Below are 19,941 nucleotides of genomic sequence, written 5' to 3' on the forward strand. Positions count from 1 at the left end.
TCCCTATATTTTATGAATGTTTTGGTTCAATTCAGGATTCTTGAACGAAGGCATATGGGATCCCAAATCCCATACCAAAATTTTCAGGATCTGTTACCGAATGGTTGGAATTTTCAGTTCAAGACGTTTTTGGTTCGGTATCCGGACTTTTTTGGTTTGGTTCGCGAATTTCAGAATTTTTTTTCCACTCCAACATAACAATATGACAGAAATATGATTTTTCGAAGACTGAAAATAACCTAAATGCCCTTGTCTATAAATAGGTTATTTTCTCGAACATGGTCATTGCATATTTCTTTGAAAAACTCTCTCACCCTCAAAGAACCCTAACCCCCAAATGGGTTTTTGCGAAAGAGGCGATGGCAAGGTACTACAATATTCAACAAGCAACCCAATTTCTCAAATCCCATTTGCAAGGCGTTGGCGAAACCATGTAGGCTCCTAGGGGATGATTTTTTAATCTATGTCGATGATCTGATGCCTGGCTTGATTCAGTCTGCTCAGAATAAAAAAGCCAACCAAAGGTATAGCAATCACTTATCTGCGGCAAGGAGATCTAGTGTGTATCATTACCAAGATAGGACATCAAATTTTACTAATATCTTAAGATATCTGTGTTTTGACTATGGCCTCTAAATGTCCGGCAGTCTTGAGGTTCATGTCACAAAGGGAGAAAGTTTTGGCCTGTAAATTGCTATTCTACTTCACTAGCCAGTTTAAGGGAATGTTCTTGCCTTGGATCGAACAGGTTGGTTGTGATTAATTTATGTGGGTACTGGGAAAACGGGTTTGGAATCACATGCCTTTGTCTACCACTCTAAAACCCTAAAAAATTCAATCAAAATTGCCTCAAACCTGGAAATTGGGTTTTGCAATCACATGCCTTTGTCTTACCACCAACACAGAGAAATTGGGTTTTGAGTTTCGGAGTCAGATTTTGCCATGGTAGAGAGATTAGGGAAGATGGAGGGCGGCGATCTCAGAAATGAAGGAGAAGAACCCAGTGTACACGATATACACATGATATGCTCACATATTTGAGCTCGACATAAACACTTAGAGCTCACAACTCTCTCTTCGAAGTCAGAAAAAAGCCGTGAGTTTTTATAATTTATATGTGCGTGTTTTCGTCATTTTGTTTTTGTGCATAAAGTGCATAGCTTGTACATAACCAGTTTATTCTATTTGAGTCCAAAGATTAAGAAAATAGGTCATTTCTGGTAATTTCCCTAAGTTTTATCATGAAGTGAAACGAATCAAAATAATATGCAAAGTAGAATCGAGAGTTCCAACTAAAAAGGTAAAATTGTGCATGTTTTAATTTTCGAACCAAGTTAATTAAAACATTATGATCGATGTTACTTTCTCATACCAGCATCAATAAGCAATACGTTAAAACATGAATTCCATTTACCTAGTATTCAAACTATGGATGTAGCCAAATCGTCAATTATGAAGTGAGGATCGAATCGGTTACAATTTCATGATTATGTTACACCTTTGGGCAGAAACAAATCATTCACGAAACACGCCTACATGGCATAATCAAACCATAACATACATGGTTTCAACAACTTTAGCCAATGAAAATATGTTATAAATATTTTATGATTTTCTATATGCTAATTTATAGATGAAAATTTTTAGGCGGTGCTGCGGGGTTTAAGACCGTTTAAGATGATACTATTTTACATATATAATATATAATATGATTACAGACAGAGATGATAATTTTTACAACGCTATTTACATATATTACATGTTTTATGCATTATCATGCAACCATAATCAGATGAACCAAGCTTAAGATTGAACAAATGTAACCAGGAAAATAACATTGTGCAAAACTAATACGACCAACTTCAATCACACCGACAATCTACTCTTTAAGCAAGTTTTCGACAAACCTGCAATAGTAAAATGGATAAATCAATAGATTATAAGAGATGAATGAAATTTATAATTTATATATCATGAATGGATTAATGAAGAATCGATCGTAATGATAAATATAGTAGTCATACAGATTAAGAAGCCATTCATCATATAAGCTAGCCCTCATAAATTCATTTGCTTCAACTATTCTTCTAGCAATTGATAAAAAAAGCAAGCTGCCAGCTATGCTGTAGTTTGTGTAATTACTCCCTAATCATATGACCAATAATTCATTTAAAAAGAATCCCATTTTTTCTCAAAAGAAAAGAAAAACATAAAGGCAGTCCTAGTGACTATATATGCAAGCATGTTAGTTTCGATTCAGTTGTCATGTTTTAATTTATTCCAAGTTACTTTCGGAAGGGCTACTTCCTCATTAAGGTTGCCAAAAACCTTCTGGTGGCAAACTAAGGCAGCAATGCCAGAAGATGCATGCAGTAAAATTTTGGGTACTCACTACTCAGTTAGAAATATAATTTTAGATACTCACTGCTCAGAAATATAATACAACTCTCACAAATAAATGTTACACTTATTAACACCAAGCATGCATCACAAGTTAGAATTAATGTTTTTAAGGAAACCTCGACGACAGCATGAGAGAAATCTTATTGAATAAAAAGAAAGTACCTGAATTGGCCTTGAAGAGCCAAACATTTCATGGATAAAATAATGACTATGTCCGGCGTCCCTTTCCCTTTGTGCCTCTTGGCTGCCTCTTCCTGCTAAATTTCTCCACAAACCATTCATGCTTGTTGTTTGCCAAAGTGTTCCCAGAAATCACTCCAACTATTAGTCCACTAATGACTCCGGGCAGAACCACGTACCAATCAAACTCAAATCGAAATCCCGAATCTTCACCTTCCTCAAGGATTGATGGTGGTGGTAGCTTTGTGCTCTCAGAATCCTTGCATTTCTTTGACAAAGGCTTTCCACACAAACCCGGGTTTTCTTGGTATGAATCTTCTAGGAATGTATCAAACTGTTGGCCAAGTGGGATAGGCCCCCAAAGACGGTTGTGGGATACGTTGAAATATGCAAGAAAATTGAGTTGTACCAAATTGCTAGGGATCCTTCCTGAGAGCTGGTTTTCAGAGAGATCCAATGATTCAAGAGCTGCCAAGTTCCCTAGAGATGAGGGGATGAGACCCGTGAGAGAGTTGTTGGAAAGGCTTAGAAAATGAAGGCCTCTTAGATTCCCAATTATACCTGCCGGAATCTCACCTTCAAATCTATTACTTGAGAGATCAATGAGTCTCAAAAGATAAGGCGTCTCCAAATATTTCAACTCAACACCTTTAGCAACAATCGTGATGGTGTATGGATACTCATACCAGATTTTATGTGGGTTGCCGATTGAAGAGACTTTAAAATAAGTTTGATTGGCTTCACCAACAAATTTCATGAAATTCCAGTTCTCTAGGTAATTTGTGGGCAACATACCGGAAAAATCATTGTTAGATAGATCAATGATGCACAAGTTCGGGAACTCGTGTGTAGTTGCAGGCTTCCCAATTATGCCATGAAATCCATTATGCCGCAAAATGAGAGCCCTTAGTACTGGAAGTGCCCCTAACCAAGATGGGAAGCTGTCGCTGATGCGATTGTTTCCAAGATTGAGAAACTCTAACTGAGTGCAATTGGCCACTGTTCTTGGCAACTTTCCTTGCAACCGATTGAAACTTAAATCAACCATTTTCAAACTATTTTTGTTTGCACACAATTGAGGAATATTGCCATGGAAAGAATTGTTCCTTAGGTACAGTACTTCCAATGTACTGGAGTTCCCCAAACATTGCGGAAGCATGCCACTCAAGTTGTTGTTGGACAAGTCAAGAAGTTGTAGATAATCCAAGTAGCAAAACAAAGGTGATATTTCTCCACTATAATCATTGTTTGCGACATGATAAGCTGTGATTGATTGTGGCGGAACTGGCAGTGGTCCTTGTAACCTGTTGGACGCTATATGAAAAAACAACATATTTTTCCATGGAAGAATGAGTGGATTTTGGTCAAAACCGGTTAACAAGTTTCCAGAGAAGTCAACATTCAACAACGTATCTGTAGTTGCATTCCAGAACCATTTTGGTATTTGGCCATGAATGTTGTTATAAGAAAGGTGTAGGTCGTACAATTCCTTTTGATTACTTAAAAATTCAGGAAACTCTGTTAAGTTGCACGAAGACAGCCGCAGAATTTGGAACACAGGAAGAGTAGCACTCAAATTGGATTTGATCCGTAGAGATAACTTGTTGTTTGATAACCGAAGATCCTTTAACTTCTTGAGGTTGGAAAACTGATCAAACTCAACTGATCCCCTCAAGTTATTAAAGGAAAGATCTAGAACAGTTAACTGGGTCAAATTCATCGTAACCCAAGATGGGATTTGACCAGTTATTTCATTAGTGCCCAAATCTAGATATTCAAGGTTGGTCAGGTTAGACACAAAACATGGGAATTTTCCCCTTCGGTTGGTATACGAAAGGCCCAAGTGATAAAGTTTGGTTAGCTTTCCAAGCCAAGACAAGGATTCGGAAACTAGAGATTGGTTTGTTGTTGTGAAAGAACTTTTGCCAGGAAAATTCATGGAATCATAAAATGAAGAAATGTAAAGATACCTGAGCTTGGTAAGGTTCCTGAGTGAAGATGGAACATGGGGATAAAAGTTACAGAAATGGATGCCCAGTAGATTTAAGGAATGAAGGTTTCCGAGAGAGGAAGGCAGTTGACCGGAGAAGCTTGAATGCCCAACGTTTAACTTCTTCAAGGAATTGGTCCTGTTAAAGTTTGGAAAATAACCTGTGAGGTCTAAGTTACAGGACACACAAAGAACCTCTAAGTTAGGTAGGTGAAAAAGGCCAACAGGGAATTCCCCGTACAAACCAGAGTCTTCAAGTTCGAGAGATGTGAGAGAAGATGCATTGACCAAGATATCAGGCACAGTGGAGTATATGTCTACCCAGCTAAGGTGAAGCTGTTTTATGTTGGTCAAGTTTTGGACTAGGCTTCTCAGGTTGGCCTTTGTCAGTTTTAAATGGAAATGATTTGCACCACCACGTTCATGTTTTTCATTGTAAGACAGATCCAGGGTAGACAGTTTGGACAACTTGGAAATTTCAGATGGAATTTGGCCAAAAAAAGACGACCGAGAAAGGTTGAGATATGTTAGGCTCGTAAGTTCATGGCCTAATCTTGACGGTATTGGAGAGAAGTTGAAGTGATTATCTGATAGGTCGAGCCTCTGCAAGTGAACAAGTCGGAAGAGGCTGCTGTTGGAAGTGATAGAACCATATAGACAGCTGCTGGCGAGGTCAAGGCCAATGACATGGCCAGACTCCTCATAGCACTCAACACCATCCCACGAACAACAGTTACTCCGATTCCGATCAACTTGATCTTCTTGCGACCAAGATGCAACCTTCGGATAAGCAGATGGATCATTAGAAGCAGACATATTGATCGTAAGGCTTTCCTTGAATTGAAACAAGGCAGAGCACTCAGCGAAATGCGAAAGTGTTTGCACAAACGAAACACAGTGAGTAGCATTGAGTAAAAGCAAATTAATACAGCCTATAAAAAACAAGCTAAACCATGAAGACCCCAATCCCGTTCCCATGTCTGTTTATCTTTTCCTGATTAAACAAAACTCACACAATGAAGGGAGGAACTGAATGTTGAAATCTAATGTTCAAGTTGTATGCGTGAATGATGAAGCCATAGATGCTTCAAAGAAAACATGCGTGTGAAAGCCTAGAAAACTAATCGTGTATTAAGGAGGATGCCAAATCATTACTAGAAATAGTTTTTATTTTATTTTTTATAACTGTATGTAGTTAGCTAGGGGTGGGTTCGGTTCCGTTCGGTTCGGTTTTTTACGAAAACCGAATCGAAATTACTGTTCGGTTCGGTTCGGTTCGGTTTTCTATCGGTTTGTGTTCGATTCGGTTTTCTCGGTTCGGTTTCGGCCCGGTTCGGTTTTTTTTTTTTTTTTTGCTTTTTTCCCCAAGTAGCTTAAAAAAAGTATATGAAAACAACTTGCATCCATTTTGTAATAAGTTCTATTTCAACATAATCGTCAAGACTCAAAATAAGCATTCCAAATTTCTAATCTAATCATAGTCTCAACTCAAAGACAATGAAAATAAACATTCAATTCAAAGTTTAATTATAATCAAGTGTTCCAAAGTCCAAAGTTAAATAAACATCAAAGTTTAAATCTTTCAAAAGTCCAAACTTAAAATAAACATCAAAGTTCAAGTATTCCACATCTAAAAGACTAAAATAAACATTCCAAATTTCAACTTTCAAGTGCCCCACAATGAGAGTGATCCACGTACTTTTTCAACGACAATTTGCTTGCTAACGCTTGGGTGGCGGGCAACATATTACCTTTTTTTGAACTTCTACTTGCCATTACTACATAGAAATAATAAAAGAAAAGATACTAATTAAAATGTTATTTAAAATAATCTAACAAAATCAAATGTAATAAAGGTTTAAGGGTTTTGTTAAAAAGATTAAAAAATTAAAAATAACCTAACAAATCCTGGAGGCATGAGGGTTCGAACCCATGCCTCCAGCTTGTAAAGTTTCATTGAAACCAACTTGGCAACAAGTTCTGTTTTGTTATGATTGTATAACTAAACTATTTACAAATATTCAAAAAAATTATATATATATATATATATATATCAGTTCGGTTCAGTTCGGTTCAGTTTTTTTGCGGTTCGGTTTTTTTCGGTCTCGGTCCGATTCGGTTGTCGGTTTTTTTCGATTTTCGGTTTTTTGAACCCACCCCTATAGTTAGCAGTGGTACTGTATGAGTTGGAAAAGCCTGCACTTTAATAAAGCTCATGGGAGAAGACAATAATTGTGTGAGATGGTCAAGTTTCCACACCACACAAATAAGTTGAGTGGTTAAAGAAGACGATAATTGTGTGATAGTCAAGCTTCCACACCGCACAAAGAAGGTGAGTGGTTAAAGAAGACAACAATTGTGTGATAGTCAAGCTTCCACACCGCACAAGCTTCCACACCGCACAAAGAAGTTGAGTGGTTAAAGAAGACAACAATTGTGTGATAGTCAAGCTTCCACACCGCACAAAGAAGTTGAGTGGTAGTTTTCACAATAAAAAAATAAAAAACAAAAGGAAGAAGAAGAAGAAGTTGAGTGGTTAGAGATATTTACGACCATATGCTCTCTAGATACATGAGACTGTGAGCTGAAAAGGAAAGGTGTGCAAGCCAAGAGCTTGTCACCGAGAGCGAGGGCAAGCAGAAAATAGAGCTTGTCCCTTCGTTAATTAACACCGAGAGAGAATAGCTTTTCCATTTTCTTAGCCAAGAGCAAGAGAGAGTTATCCCACAAATATGTCGGGGAAAAAAAAAAGTTGAGGATCTTCCCACGAGGAAGCCAACCTCTGAGTTCTTATAGAAATAGAAATGGATATAACACAACTCATCATTCCTTTTTCCAATACGCTGAGGGGTGACTTGTATAGATAAAGTGTAAGAGCATAGGAAATAAAGAGTAAATTGTAGCAATAATCATTTAACTTTAACTTAATTAAAGCAATGATTCTTTAACTAAAAATCATTTACCATTGGTCCCTCAACTCATCAAAACGTTTAGCTATGGTGCCTCAACTAAAAATTCATTATCATTGATCCCTCAACTTTAATTCAACTAGAAAAATGATCTCTCAACTTTAATCCAATTGAATCACTAGTCCCTCAAGTTTAATCTAACTAGAGAAATGATCTCTCAACTTGAATCCAATTGAATCACTAGTCCCTCTCAAGTTTAATCCAATTGTAGCAACGGTCCTTCCAACATAACTCATTTTGACAAAATTCTGACGAAGTTGACGAAAATAACTATAGCTACACGTTTTGATGAGTTGATGGACCTCAATTGTAACAATGGTCCTTCCAACATAACTTATTTTGACAAAATTTTAACTAAGTTGACGAAAAAAAAAAAATCATAACCATATTTTGATGAGTTAAAGAATCAATGGTAATGAATTTTTAGTTAAGAAACTATTGCTCTAATTTAATTAAAATTGAGTGACTATTGCTACAATTTACCCGAAGATAACACCAAAATCTTGCTTTGAGTCGTTGTTGGTACTTCATAATTAGTATCCAGACTCTTTTTATGACTTTGAAAAGCAAAGTTAGTAGTTGTCGGGGTTTGATTAGCGCTGTTTAGATAAGACTTTGCTTTAGCAAAGAAAGTTAAAGTTGTTGTTGGCTTTACGAACGTATTTCTCTACAAGGGGAATTTCACCAATGTTCTAAGCTAGTTACACGTTAAAACCACAAGTCAATCACACATAGTTCGAGTTGGATTCCAATTCTGTACATTCAGTATCAGTGCATTTATCTACATTCAGTATCAGTCCATTTATCTACATTTAACAAAATCATAACCATTTATTTGATCTAATGGATTCAACTATCCAACGTCAACATATGGATGTTTGAGTAAGACTACCATATCTTTCCCCACCTTTAATGATTACTAGAACATACGCATGCGCGTTACTGCGGGAATCATCTGTTCCAAGTGTAATCGGATGAATGAAACACATTTAAATTGAATAAATTCAACACAATTATGAACAAACAGAGGGATACATGAGTGAATAAGGTCGATAAGATAAGCCGTTTATGCCACCTTGTGCCAAAGAGTTTATGCTAGTATGCCCTCTTATGTTTAAGGAGCAATTGAAAGAAAATAGTTCATGAACGCCGTGCTTCTGCTAGCAAAGTCAGACTCATATCAGGATCACTACAGGTTCTGGGAAAGGATTGCCAAAAGAATGCATGTATAACTTCTCCTACAATTACCTAAATGAATGCATGCATAACTTCTCCTACAGTAAATTTGTTCACCTGAGTCACAATCCCCTCGCAAGGATTGTAAAACTCAAAGCTTACTGTCCAAAACCAAATAATTTGTACCATTTACATGCTTGTGCAACATATGCCTTACACTGGAAAAACATCAAAAATCGAATACAAATTTGTAAATTATGGACGGATTTTGTTTTACATTTTTATAATCAAATCAAGTGGCAGTGTAGCACTTAAAATTACAAACTTGAAGCAGCCAAAGAGAGCAGAAATTAAGATGTAGAGATATCCTCAAACTTGCAATATACTATATGGAAGCTAACCGTAGAGGTTTGTGAAGCAAACTGCGGCATGAGTTGCAGTCAATTGAAGAAAAACGTAGTAGTTTAACTAAAAAATGCATGATGAAATGGATTCACAGTTTTCATGCATGACACAACCCTATATTATTCCATAAGTTAACTTAATATCATTCCACAAAGTGAAATTATAATGCTTACTTGTCGCAGAAAGGGCAATGCCACAATGAAAGCATATGGAAAAACTTAGTAACCCGTAGCATTCATTGCACTTTGTAGCCGATATGTTTTTGTCTTTCTGATGGCATCTGCTAACACAAAAAAGGCCACAAAAGGGATGCCAAGTCTACTTTGATTCTTATATCATGCGATAAATAGAACAGATAGATGATGTTTTCCATATCAATAGCATGCTAAGAAATCTAAAGGACACAACACAATAGCTTACTAATTCAAAAGATTAAATGAACTATAAATGGACCAATGGTTAATCGAACAAATTCAATACAACTGAATCACATTCTAATTTTAAGCTAAGCACTATATTGCCAAGAAAAGTGCCCATATTGCTGTGAATGTAAAAAAAAATGAGTTAGCATCCATTGCTCATTTTGCTAAACGTAATGCCTAGAATCTATTCATTTCAAGTAAGTAAAAATCCAGAATAGGGAGGATGAAGACATCGGACGTTGAAAAGTGATTAAATTGCCATCTTAACAATCGACTTAATCTGTATACACCTACAAGTATCAAATTCGATCTTAGATAAAAATAAAGCTGCTGATGAGATAACTGATTCCTGGTGTGAGTCATCCCTTCTACTTTTTATGGCAATGATTACTTAAAGTTCTCATGCATACCAGCTCTCAATAGGCTGAACAACACATGGAGGTAAGGACCAATCCAGTCATCTTGAGAAAAGGGGATCCCTGAACCCTCAAAACCCACATACATCTTTTGGCAAGATAAGTCATATTGCCAAAGCACAAAAGAAAAAATAATAATAATGTATTGACACATTTAAAAAGAAATTCCGAACCTTTTGTACAATGCAAGAAGGTTTGGGAGTACTGAAAAAAAATGTCTATAAGAAGCATTCAATTTTTTCTTTACTATGCCCAATTATGTGGATGTGCATTGTACTGCTATAATGATGACAATTATTTGTCAAATGCAAGTGGATTTCTACCATTTTATCAGAAAATGTTAATATCAAAGGAAAGTAAGCTTGTATGGAATAACAATCGTTTAAAATTAATGACCATATTAAGAACAGAAAAGTTGCAGCAAATAATTGAATGTAATACAATAGACATAGATGAGAGGATTGAGTAATTCGGAATTCTATCATTCAAGTGAAAAAGAAAACATGCATTATAGTTGAAACAACTCTACCTTTACTTGGAGCCTTAACTTCAAGTAATTTATTATCTCACCAAGCATGGCAGCTTTAACTGTCTGCACAAAACAGAACACATAGAATACAGATGATAAGTTTCCACACAAAGCAACTAAAACGACGTAATACTTAAGATAAATGACTGAAAATGTCAACTTTTCAATTGTTATCAGTATTATATGGACTAAAAGAACAGGAGAAGTAAGACTTCGTGTAGAAGATTGCTTGTATAAACTAAATCCAGTAAATCAGAGAAAAATGTAATACAACAGTACACGACTGGAAAAGAGAGTACAAAATCCAGTATACTGCTTAAGCATGACTCTATGTAAGATTCTTTTCCCTTCCGTTAAAGTTTGAACAGACCAACATATCACATTAAGGAAAACAAATCACCTTCCCAGCCTTGGCAGCAGCTTGTGCAGATTTTCCATACAATTCTTCTCTAACAGCAAGTTGACCCTTCGATTTCTTATCTTTCAAGCCCTGAAAACACAAAATCCCAGATGCAGTGACAAATAAACATGTATAAGTTTCATGAAAACTCAAAGTTTCTAGGCCATACCTCCAAGTTTGCTTCTGCTCCTCTAAGAAACTTCTTCACTCTCTTATCTAACTCATCAGAAATCTTCTACTGCAAATTAAGGTACTGCCCATTTTATTTTCTCATTCCCTTTTTAAGAAAATTATGTGCACATAAGAGCCTAAAGTTTAGCTCTCACCTTGGTGAGTTAAATAGTTCAATGTACAAAAGGTGAGAGCTTAATCCAGAGCTATCATAACTAAAATACCAAAATATCAAAACTCGAAAATCTCCACCAAACAAAACATCTAAAAAACATATTTTCAATGAGATTGAGTAGAATCATGACTGCAAGCAGATCTTGTGGGACTGCCACAAAAAATATAGACCAGTTGATTTCCGTAATAAAATATAATCAGTTGATTTTCAGGCGTACCTGTTCCATTGCAGGCACAGTATAGTGCCACCATCTTGTTTCACACCCATTTAGCTTACATCAGTTTCAAATCCTTCAAATGCAAAATGCCCTGAAACTTGATGAGTAATACAAATCAACGACGACATTCAAATTTTATTTTTCCAAAGAAAAAAAAAGATAAACTGGTCCATATAAATCTTTTAGCTGGAAAATCCACACCCAAAACCAACCCAATTCAATGGTGAACTTGTTATAAATTAACACTACGATTTGAGGATCGATCACGTACCAGCTTAACAGTCACCTCCTCCCCACTGTGTACATTTACACCTAACACCAGACGAGCAATTTCATTACAAAACACATTAAATCAACACAATGAATAATTTTCTAAGGAAAAAAGGATATCAAGCACTGATTACCATACCTAAATAGAGTTCTCTGAAGACCCACTCCCAATCTTCCTCCCCAGCTTAAACTTCCCAGCAATCACATGCTCCATGATGCAACAATGTCCAATACCATTCGACCCACAGACTCAAACTGGCTTCATTTCACAGCAATTGGTGCAAAATTCCTCCTTCCCAATCAAATCCAGCTGCACGGCATGCTCAACCGGCGAAAATATGCATATCCCTTCTTATTCATCCACTCTGAAATCTGCAACCTATAACACATTATTACGAAAGCAGAGGAATTTCCGATTACTTATGATACAAACAAATATCATCACAGAAGCAAAAGTTCCCCCATTTCAACTGTGAAACGAATATCACAAAAGAACATGGAAGGGACCTGAGCTTGTACTTCCATGGGCATCGCCATGACCCTCTAATGAACTCGAATAAGTCACGTCATGCAACATGTATTTACTCCATAGCCCATACAACAAAATTCCACATAGAATTAGTTCCCAAGGGGGCATACACAAATCTACCAATTTTTATTTTTTTATTTTTTTATCAAACTCATATCTGTTGTTTATGCTGGTGTGACTAGGAAACTACTGATATAGGGTGAACATGGTGTAGGTTCAAAACAAACAACCATTGTGTTTGAAAAATGGGTGTAAACTATTAATCTCTGACCTATTATCTTTTTCCATTGCTATATGCAATTAAACATCTGCAAGAACGACTTTCGCTAGTGGAAGCTGTTTTAGAAGAGAATGGAAGTTCTTCCAAAGTCGGATTCTAGTTTTTATTCCTGTAATGATTTCGATCACTAGGCAAAACTAATTTTCTAATACGTGACAGACTTGTTATTTCTCTCTTGAGTCATGTTTTCTAATTATTTTCTTCTAAAGTTTTGACTGATCATCCAAATTGCAACAACATTCAACCTTTGGGACTTATGTAAATTTGGGGCCAAAAAAAAACAGTCAATATACAATGGCTTGTCATTTTTCAACCTATCCAATTCATATAAGCACATATCCAAATTCCAGTTTTAGAAGAGAATGGAAGTTCTTCCAAAGTCGGATTCTAGTTTTTAATCCTGTAATGATTTCGATCACTGGGCAAAACTGATTTTCTAATACGTGACGGACTTGTTATTTCTTTCTTGAGTCATGTTTTCTAATTATTTTCTTTTAAATTTTTTACTGATCATCCATATTGCAACAACATTCAACCTTTGGGACTTATGTAAATTTGGGGCCAAAATAAAACAGTCAATATACAATGGCTTGTTATTTTTCAACCTATCCAATTCATATAAGCACATATCCAAATTCCAGTTCACTAAACCACATATCCAAATCAATTCAAACTAAATACCTAATATTCAATCACATATCCAATTCAAACAACATGGCTAATAGTCAAGAACATGTCCAATCTTTAAGCACATTTACAAAACAGATTTAGAACACTATAAAATCCTCTTAGTAGCCATCTCTCTCTCTCTCTCGCAGACCCTCCCCGAAACCCTAATTGAACGACAGCAAATGATACCTACCCGGTGACCCCCTATCTAGCCCAAAACGGGGAGGACAAAACTGCCCTTCTTAATAGACCATCCCCGCCATTGGATTGTAATCTTAGATGGGCAAAAATGTAATTAAATAATTTGGGCCTCACTTAGGGCCAGGCTTCCCAGCCAAAACCAACACATTTGGGCCTAGCCCAGGGCCGGGCTACTGACCCAAAACCAACAAAAAGATCAATAGCATGGTTGTACTTAATCTGAAATTCAGGATTGAAACACTATTCATTTCTACAGTGCCAATTCCAAACCTTTCTTTAGACAAGTAATTTTATATATACTTCAGTTTTGGTTACTCCCTCATCCTCCTCACGTCTTCTAATTACAAACCTTCTTCCAAGAGTCCTAGTCATGGTCGCCATATCTCCACAGTTCAAACTTGACCCCTCCTCCCTTCTGACTCGCAGTCGGTTCTGTAAGATAAACTTGTTGCAAAAAATTTAGGATTTAATTGCTCTATGTACATTCTTCTCACTAGGACGAAATATATATGTTGGTTTATTTTTAAATTAAATTAATTATAATTGTCATTATTTGGTTGTCAGTAAAAAAGTAAGTATATTTTTCATTATTTGTGGTTAGTGGGAAATTAAGATGGAGTCTTTAGCCTTGCATCTTTTGTACCTCTTGTAACTTTTATTTTTGTTAATTTGTGTTTATCACCTTATTCACCTAAGGGTGATAATAAACATATAATTATTTGCATTTTTCCCATGAGAAGTGTTATTGGCACTCCAAAAATCTCATTTTACACTCCTCACAAGTGTATTTTTCTTTCCAAATATAGAAAGTTTGGAGTGTAGAATGAGATTTTTAGAGTGCCAATAACAATTCTCTTTTCCCATTATCTTTTTATTTATGATCCCACTACCAATTTCCTCACAACTACAATCTTTATTTCTCCATACTTTCTATCTTTTACTTACTGGCCAAAGAATGGTGTTTTTGTGGTGGAGCTTTGGACTATTCTCTTTTTGTGCAGAAAGATTTGAGTCAAACTCAATTTAGTTGGGCTGTTTCTGGAGAAGACAAGTCAAGAGATATACTGCTGCACCGGTTCATGAACTTTTGTCAAACCGCAATGGACTTAAATCTCCTTAAAGAGAGTGAGATACTCGTGCCTTAGCCTAATTGTCTACATGCTTCTTAGAAGGATATTACAATTTTTTTGTGATTTTTCCAACAATTTTGAAAAGATTTAATATCATAGAACCTATACCTGAGAAGCCGTTCGACAATGTTGGGGATCTCAACAAGCCATTCCGTTTCAAGGGAGCTCACTTCAAAATGTGGAAGGGGAAAGTCCCTTTCCATCTCAATCTTCTCAAAGTTACCTACGTTTTGACCGATAAAAATCCAAACAAAGAGAGTACAGAGAACATGAATGAGATGAGCTCTATGACCATGAAGATAATAAGTCCAACAACATGAAAAAAATGAGTACCAGTGTCGGTTTTATCTCTTGAATTGCCTTGCTGATCATTTTTATTATTATGATACCACAGTACCACTTAGTCTTTTGTAAAGAAGATATGGAAAGCTTTGTAGAGTAAATATGACATTGAGAAGGCAGGTGCAAAGAAATATGCAGCAAGCCGTTTTTTTCGTTACCAAATGATGGATGGGAAATCAGTTGCGGAGCAAGTCCAAAATTTCCAAATGATTGTAGCGAAAGTCACATCCAAAGGTGTCAAGATTGGTGACAATCTCATTGTAGCTGGTATCATAGACAAATTACCGCCTTCATGGAGAGAGTTCCAAAAAAAACGTGTCACAAGCAAAGGAGATTTACTTGGAGACCTTGATTACATGCATCCGTGTAGACGAAGAGGCAAGAGGACAAGATGTTCTTATGCAAGAGAATAATGGTAATTCTACCAAGGTAAATCTAATCTCATCAAACAATAACATGCCAAAAATAAGTTTCCTAAAAATGTTCAGTTTCAGCCTAAGAAAAAAACAAATATGAAGAAATTTGGCAAACCTTACCAACAAAATAAAGAAAACCCAAGCTATATGAGTAAGAACCAACAATCTCCTTCATCTTGTTATGTTTGTGGCAAAAGTGCGCATATTGCTCGATTTTGCAGATACCGAACGTGAACCGAATCATCAAGCTCATGTTATCAAGAACCATTTGTTGCAATGATTATTGATGTGAACATGGTTACAAGTGATGAAGGATGGTGGCCAGATTCTGGAGCCAATAGGCATATTTGCTTTAACAAAGGTTGGTTAAGAAAATATACTCCTTATAACGAGCCGAAGACAATTATGCTTGGTGACTCACAAACAACTCAAGTGCTTGGAAGTAGTGAGGTTGATCTCAAATATACCTCTGGAAAGACTTTAATTTTGAAAGATGTACTTCATACTCCTTCTATGAGGAAAAATCTTATGTCGAGTGATCTTAATAAGGCTGGTTTTAAACAGACCATGGAAATTGATCAATATGTAATCACCAAAAAGGGTGTATTTGACGGCAAAGGTTATGCTTGTGATGGCATATTTAAGATGAATGTTGAGAATGGTAATAAAGCTTCTATTCAGTTTATATGCTATCTTCTTTAAATTTTTCATATGCACGTTTTTATCATATAAATAGCAAATATGTAGGAATCATGAGCAGTTGAATTTAATTCAAATAGTTAAAAAAAGCCTTTGAAATATGTGAAAGTTGCAGTAAGGCTAAAATAATTAAAAGCCTCATAAAAATGTTGAAAGAAATTCTGAATTTTTGGAATAATTCATAGTGACATTTGTGAATTTGAAGGAATTTTAACTCGTGGGGGGAATAAATATTTTATCACTTTTATTGATGATTATTCCAAATATACTTATGTTTATTTGATGAAAAATAACAATGATGCTTTTAATAAATTTAAAGAGTTCCTCCTTGAAGTTGAAAATTAACTAGGAAAAAAAATTAAAAAAACTTCGGAGTGATAGAGGGAGAGATTATGAGTCTTTTGAGTTTAATTCCTATGTATAATCTTTAGGAATAATACATGAAATACACTACCATATTCTTCTACATTTATGGCATAGCGGAAAGAAAAAAAATAGAACTTTGATTTATTTGACAAATGTTATGCTAATTGATTCAGGGTGCTCATTCTAATCTTTGGGGTGAAGCTGTTTTAACTGCTTGTTATGTGTTGGATAGGGTGTCACACACGAAACCAAATTTGGGATATTTAAGATTGTGGGGTTATTTAGCCTATGTATGGTTAACTAATCCAAAAATGCCTAAATTGGGTGTCAAAGCTACTACTTGTGCTTTTCTTGGATATGCTCTAAATAGTACAGCTTATAGATTTCTTGATATTGAAAATAATGTTATTATAGAATTAGGTGATGTTATCTTCCATGAAGAAAAATTTCCTTTTAAACCTACAAATAGTGGGGGTCAACAAAATAATTCATATGAACCTTATTCTTCTACTCCTAATTTTCAAGATGCAGAAAATATTGAGATTGAACCAAGAGGTAAAAGAGCTAGAATTTAAAAAGACTTTGGCCTAGATTATTTTCTTTATAATGTTGAGGAAAATTCACTTAGTTCGAAAGATGCTTTATCCTCATCTGATGCTATTTTTTGGAAAGAAGTTGTCAATGATGAAATAGAAACACTAATTTTTAATAATACTTGGAAATTGGTAAATTTACCACCAGGTTGTAAAACTATAAGGTGCAAATGGGTCCTTAGTAGACCTAGCATTCGTGTCGTGTTCCTCATGTTCGCATGGTTTTTGTGTCGTGCATGATAGCTTAACGGCCCGTGTCATATAACACCAGTTAAAATAAACAGGTAATACGACCCGACTCGAAATTGACTCGTTAATATTATCAGGTAATATAACCCGACCCGTTACCGGTTAAGAAAAATATGCTTAAATCAATAAATAATGAAAATGAAAAATGTAATTTGACCCAAAAAAATGTAAAACATAATACTAAGTTAGTATATACATACCACATTGTCACTTAAATATTACTTCAAAACATTTAAAAAAAAAAAAAAAAAAAAAAAAAAAAAAGACATTAGTGCATACTACAAAATACAAATGTTCAAAGATGTGCAAAATGAAGAGAGTTGCATTTCAAGGTGAGGAACCTTGCATGTTTTTTACAATAAAACCCTTCAATTTTCATCAATCACCAAGGGAAATGGTTTTGCAACTTTGGCTTGATATATTATTTTCAAGAGTTATATTGATGTTTTTTTCACTAAGATTTTCCATAATCCATAAACTATAAATCTAAATTTAACCGTTGATTGCCCTTTTTATTTACACTCCATTTTGTCTCACCAAATTTTGTTTTTTTTTTTTCGGATTTTCTTTTTTGAAAACATGATCTCTTAGAGGATGCAAAAAGATGAACGGTTCGGATTATTGATATTATGTTTAGAGTTTTACCATTAGTGAAAATATAGCTCGAAGTTTATAAAGTCTCTAGAAACTATATAACATCAACTCATATTTTAGTTAACCATAAGTATTGGAATGTCATATCAACGATCTAAACCGTTCATTTTTTCTATATCCGCTAAAAGATCACTTTTCAAAAAGGAAAATCTGAAAAATGAAATTGGGTGAGTACAATAAAGTGTAAAAGACAATGGACGGTTATTGACAGCTCATCCCTAATTTTACGATTTTATAAATTTTAAAAGAGTGATTGAACGAAAATGCCCTGGAGGTAAGATTGTTGACTTTTGTTGACCATCTTTTCATGATGAGTACGAGCTATTATTTTACCGTAACCTCGAAGTACTTGACGATACGAACACGTAGACGTAAGTGGAATCGAATTTGGAGCTACGATAAAGATTACAGAACTATGTGTTTTATGAAATTTGAGTGTTTGGGTATTTTATTATTTTAATATTTTCTAAGTGGATATTTTAAGTATTTTATAATTTTTCTGGCTCATGGGGCCCACACCCACACAATATAAGGGAAATTTTATTTGAATCCATATAACCTTCTTTCTACACCCAATTTAAATTTTAAATGTGAAGTGTCTTTTTTATCATATTGTATATTACTGTAAAGTACAAGATAAAATTAACAATAAAACTAAAATGTATCAATAAATCCACTCTCAATAATCAAACCATTACTCTCACGCAATTTTTCTCTTACGTTCTATTCTTGCTAAAATCCTAAGATGCTCTCAGAGAGAGTAAGCTCTTTTTGACAAATAGATATTGATTTTGAAGTTTTTGATCCTCTAACTAAGATATGAATTGATTTATGAATTTTTATTTTATGAACTCAAAGAAAAAATTCGATGTGCCATCGTTGGCGCATCTCAAGATATGATTTTCCTGCAGCTATGTAAGTCTTAAGGAGATGGACTCCCATTCCTCAAACAATTCTTTCAATCCCTCAAATATGGTTTAGCTTACAAAGGGTCTGAAGCATCGCAAGATAGCTTATATTGGTTGTAGCGGGGAAAGACTACGTGAACATTTTCCACACCCTTTGACCTCACCTAGATTAGAAGTGCAGGCATGGATGCTAATAAAAAAATGGTACGGCTCTTGTTGCTTCAGGGTTTCGTCATTTCTTCCGACTTTTTGAGGGCTTGCTCTGCCTTGTCAAAAAGCTCCGCGTTTACATAGATGGTAGCCAGGTTACTATATGTTGACCAACTGCATTTTTCTACATCTTGTGTTTCCATTTCCTCCAAGACTCTTTTTACTCCTTCAAAATCATTTAAGGCCACGTTTAAGGCCACGTAGCTCTGCATCCATACATTATAAGTAAACACGCCAAATATGAAAGAGAATGAGAGAACTTAAACCAATGAGTACACGCCCCCTCCAAATGGTACTGCACTCTCAGTACCAAACAGAGAAGAGATGTTTGGTCTCTTGCACAAATTGACGGCCGGCACCTAGTACAAATGAACAAGAAGTTTCTCAATTCTCACCAGTTCTTTTGATTTCGATTTATATTTCTATTAGATCATGAAGAATTTGAAAGGAAATACGACAGACTTGATGGAAGGAGAGAACGTCAAAGAAGAAAATATATGCTTTGATTTTGATTTTTGTCTTTAGAAAATGGGTGTAAAGATAAATTTACATATTGAATTGGGTTTGTGAGGGTAATTTAGATAGTAAATTTGGGTTTAAAATGATATTGAAAGTTTAGCTAAAAATAATATGGGTGTAGTTAGTAAGCTGAGTGTAGAAAAAAGTTGCATGAGTTTAAATAAAATTTCCCCAACTACAAATACCAAATATTGATTGGTTGGTAAATAACGCGTCTTAATTTAGATTGAAAATCCATTAATTAATATTTTCATGATTGTTTTAAAATATATAGTTTACCTTAAGGACTCGGATTAGGTTTATCATTGGATGAACTGCATTGCTGATATTGACTGTCATATGTGTAACAAAGTAAATTAACTAGAACCGGTGATTTTGTTGTTTAAAATTAATGAGGATGTCTTAGGTTCAAAACACCATGTGTGCTTATTTACATTCCAATTTTTACAAATT

General features: G+C 35.2%; 1 protein-coding gene and 1 long non-coding RNA gene across 5 annotated transcripts; both read right to left on the reverse strand.

Annotated features, from left to right (window-relative positions):
• Positions 1–1,671: 1,671 nt before the first annotated feature.
• LOC103935442 (receptor-like protein 7) lies at positions 1,672–5,723 on the reverse strand. Its single transcript, XM_009345211.3, has 2 exons — positions 2,566–5,723; positions 1,672–1,907 (listed from the first exon to the last, which is right to left on the reverse strand). The coding sequence occupies exon 1, from the start codon at positions 5,549–5,551 to the stop codon at positions 2,612–2,614; it is 2,940 nt and encodes a 979-aa protein (XP_009343486.3). The 5' UTR covers positions 5,552–5,723; the 3' UTR covers positions 1,672–1,907; positions 2,566–2,611.
• Positions 5,724–8,817: 3,094 nt separating this feature from the next.
• LOC125474733 lies at positions 8,818–12,726 on the reverse strand. 4 transcript variants are annotated; one of them, XR_007256152.1, is made up of 7 exons: positions 12,231–12,726; positions 11,863–12,095; positions 11,725–11,765; positions 11,454–11,550; positions 11,060–11,128; positions 10,891–10,980; positions 8,818–10,553 (listed from the first exon to the last, which is right to left on the reverse strand). It is a non-coding gene; the product is annotated as an uncharacterized LOC125474733 (long non-coding RNA). The 4 variants fall into 4 exon arrangements; XR_007256153.1 differs by having other exon boundaries at positions 11,454–11,544; positions 11,863–12,102; XR_007256154.1 differs by having other exon boundaries at positions 8,818–10,549; positions 11,863–12,102.
• Positions 12,727–19,941: the final 7,215 nt, after the last annotated feature.

This window comes from the organism of the source record quoted next, unplaced genomic scaffold (genome assembly GCF_019419815.1).
Source record: "Pyrus x bretschneideri cultivar Hongxiangsu unplaced genomic scaffold, Pyrus_bretschneideri_v1 Contig13, whole genome shotgun sequence".
NCBI classification, from domain to species: domain Eukaryota; kingdom Viridiplantae; phylum Streptophyta; class Magnoliopsida; order Rosales; family Rosaceae; genus Pyrus; species Pyrus x bretschneideri.

What these genes read in the sequence shown, in the direction of transcription:
- LOC103935442 (XM_009345211.3), bottom strand. Translation starts at nt 5,551, where the DNA reads ATGGGAACGGGATTGGGGTCTTCATGGTTTAGCTTGTTTTTTATAGGC.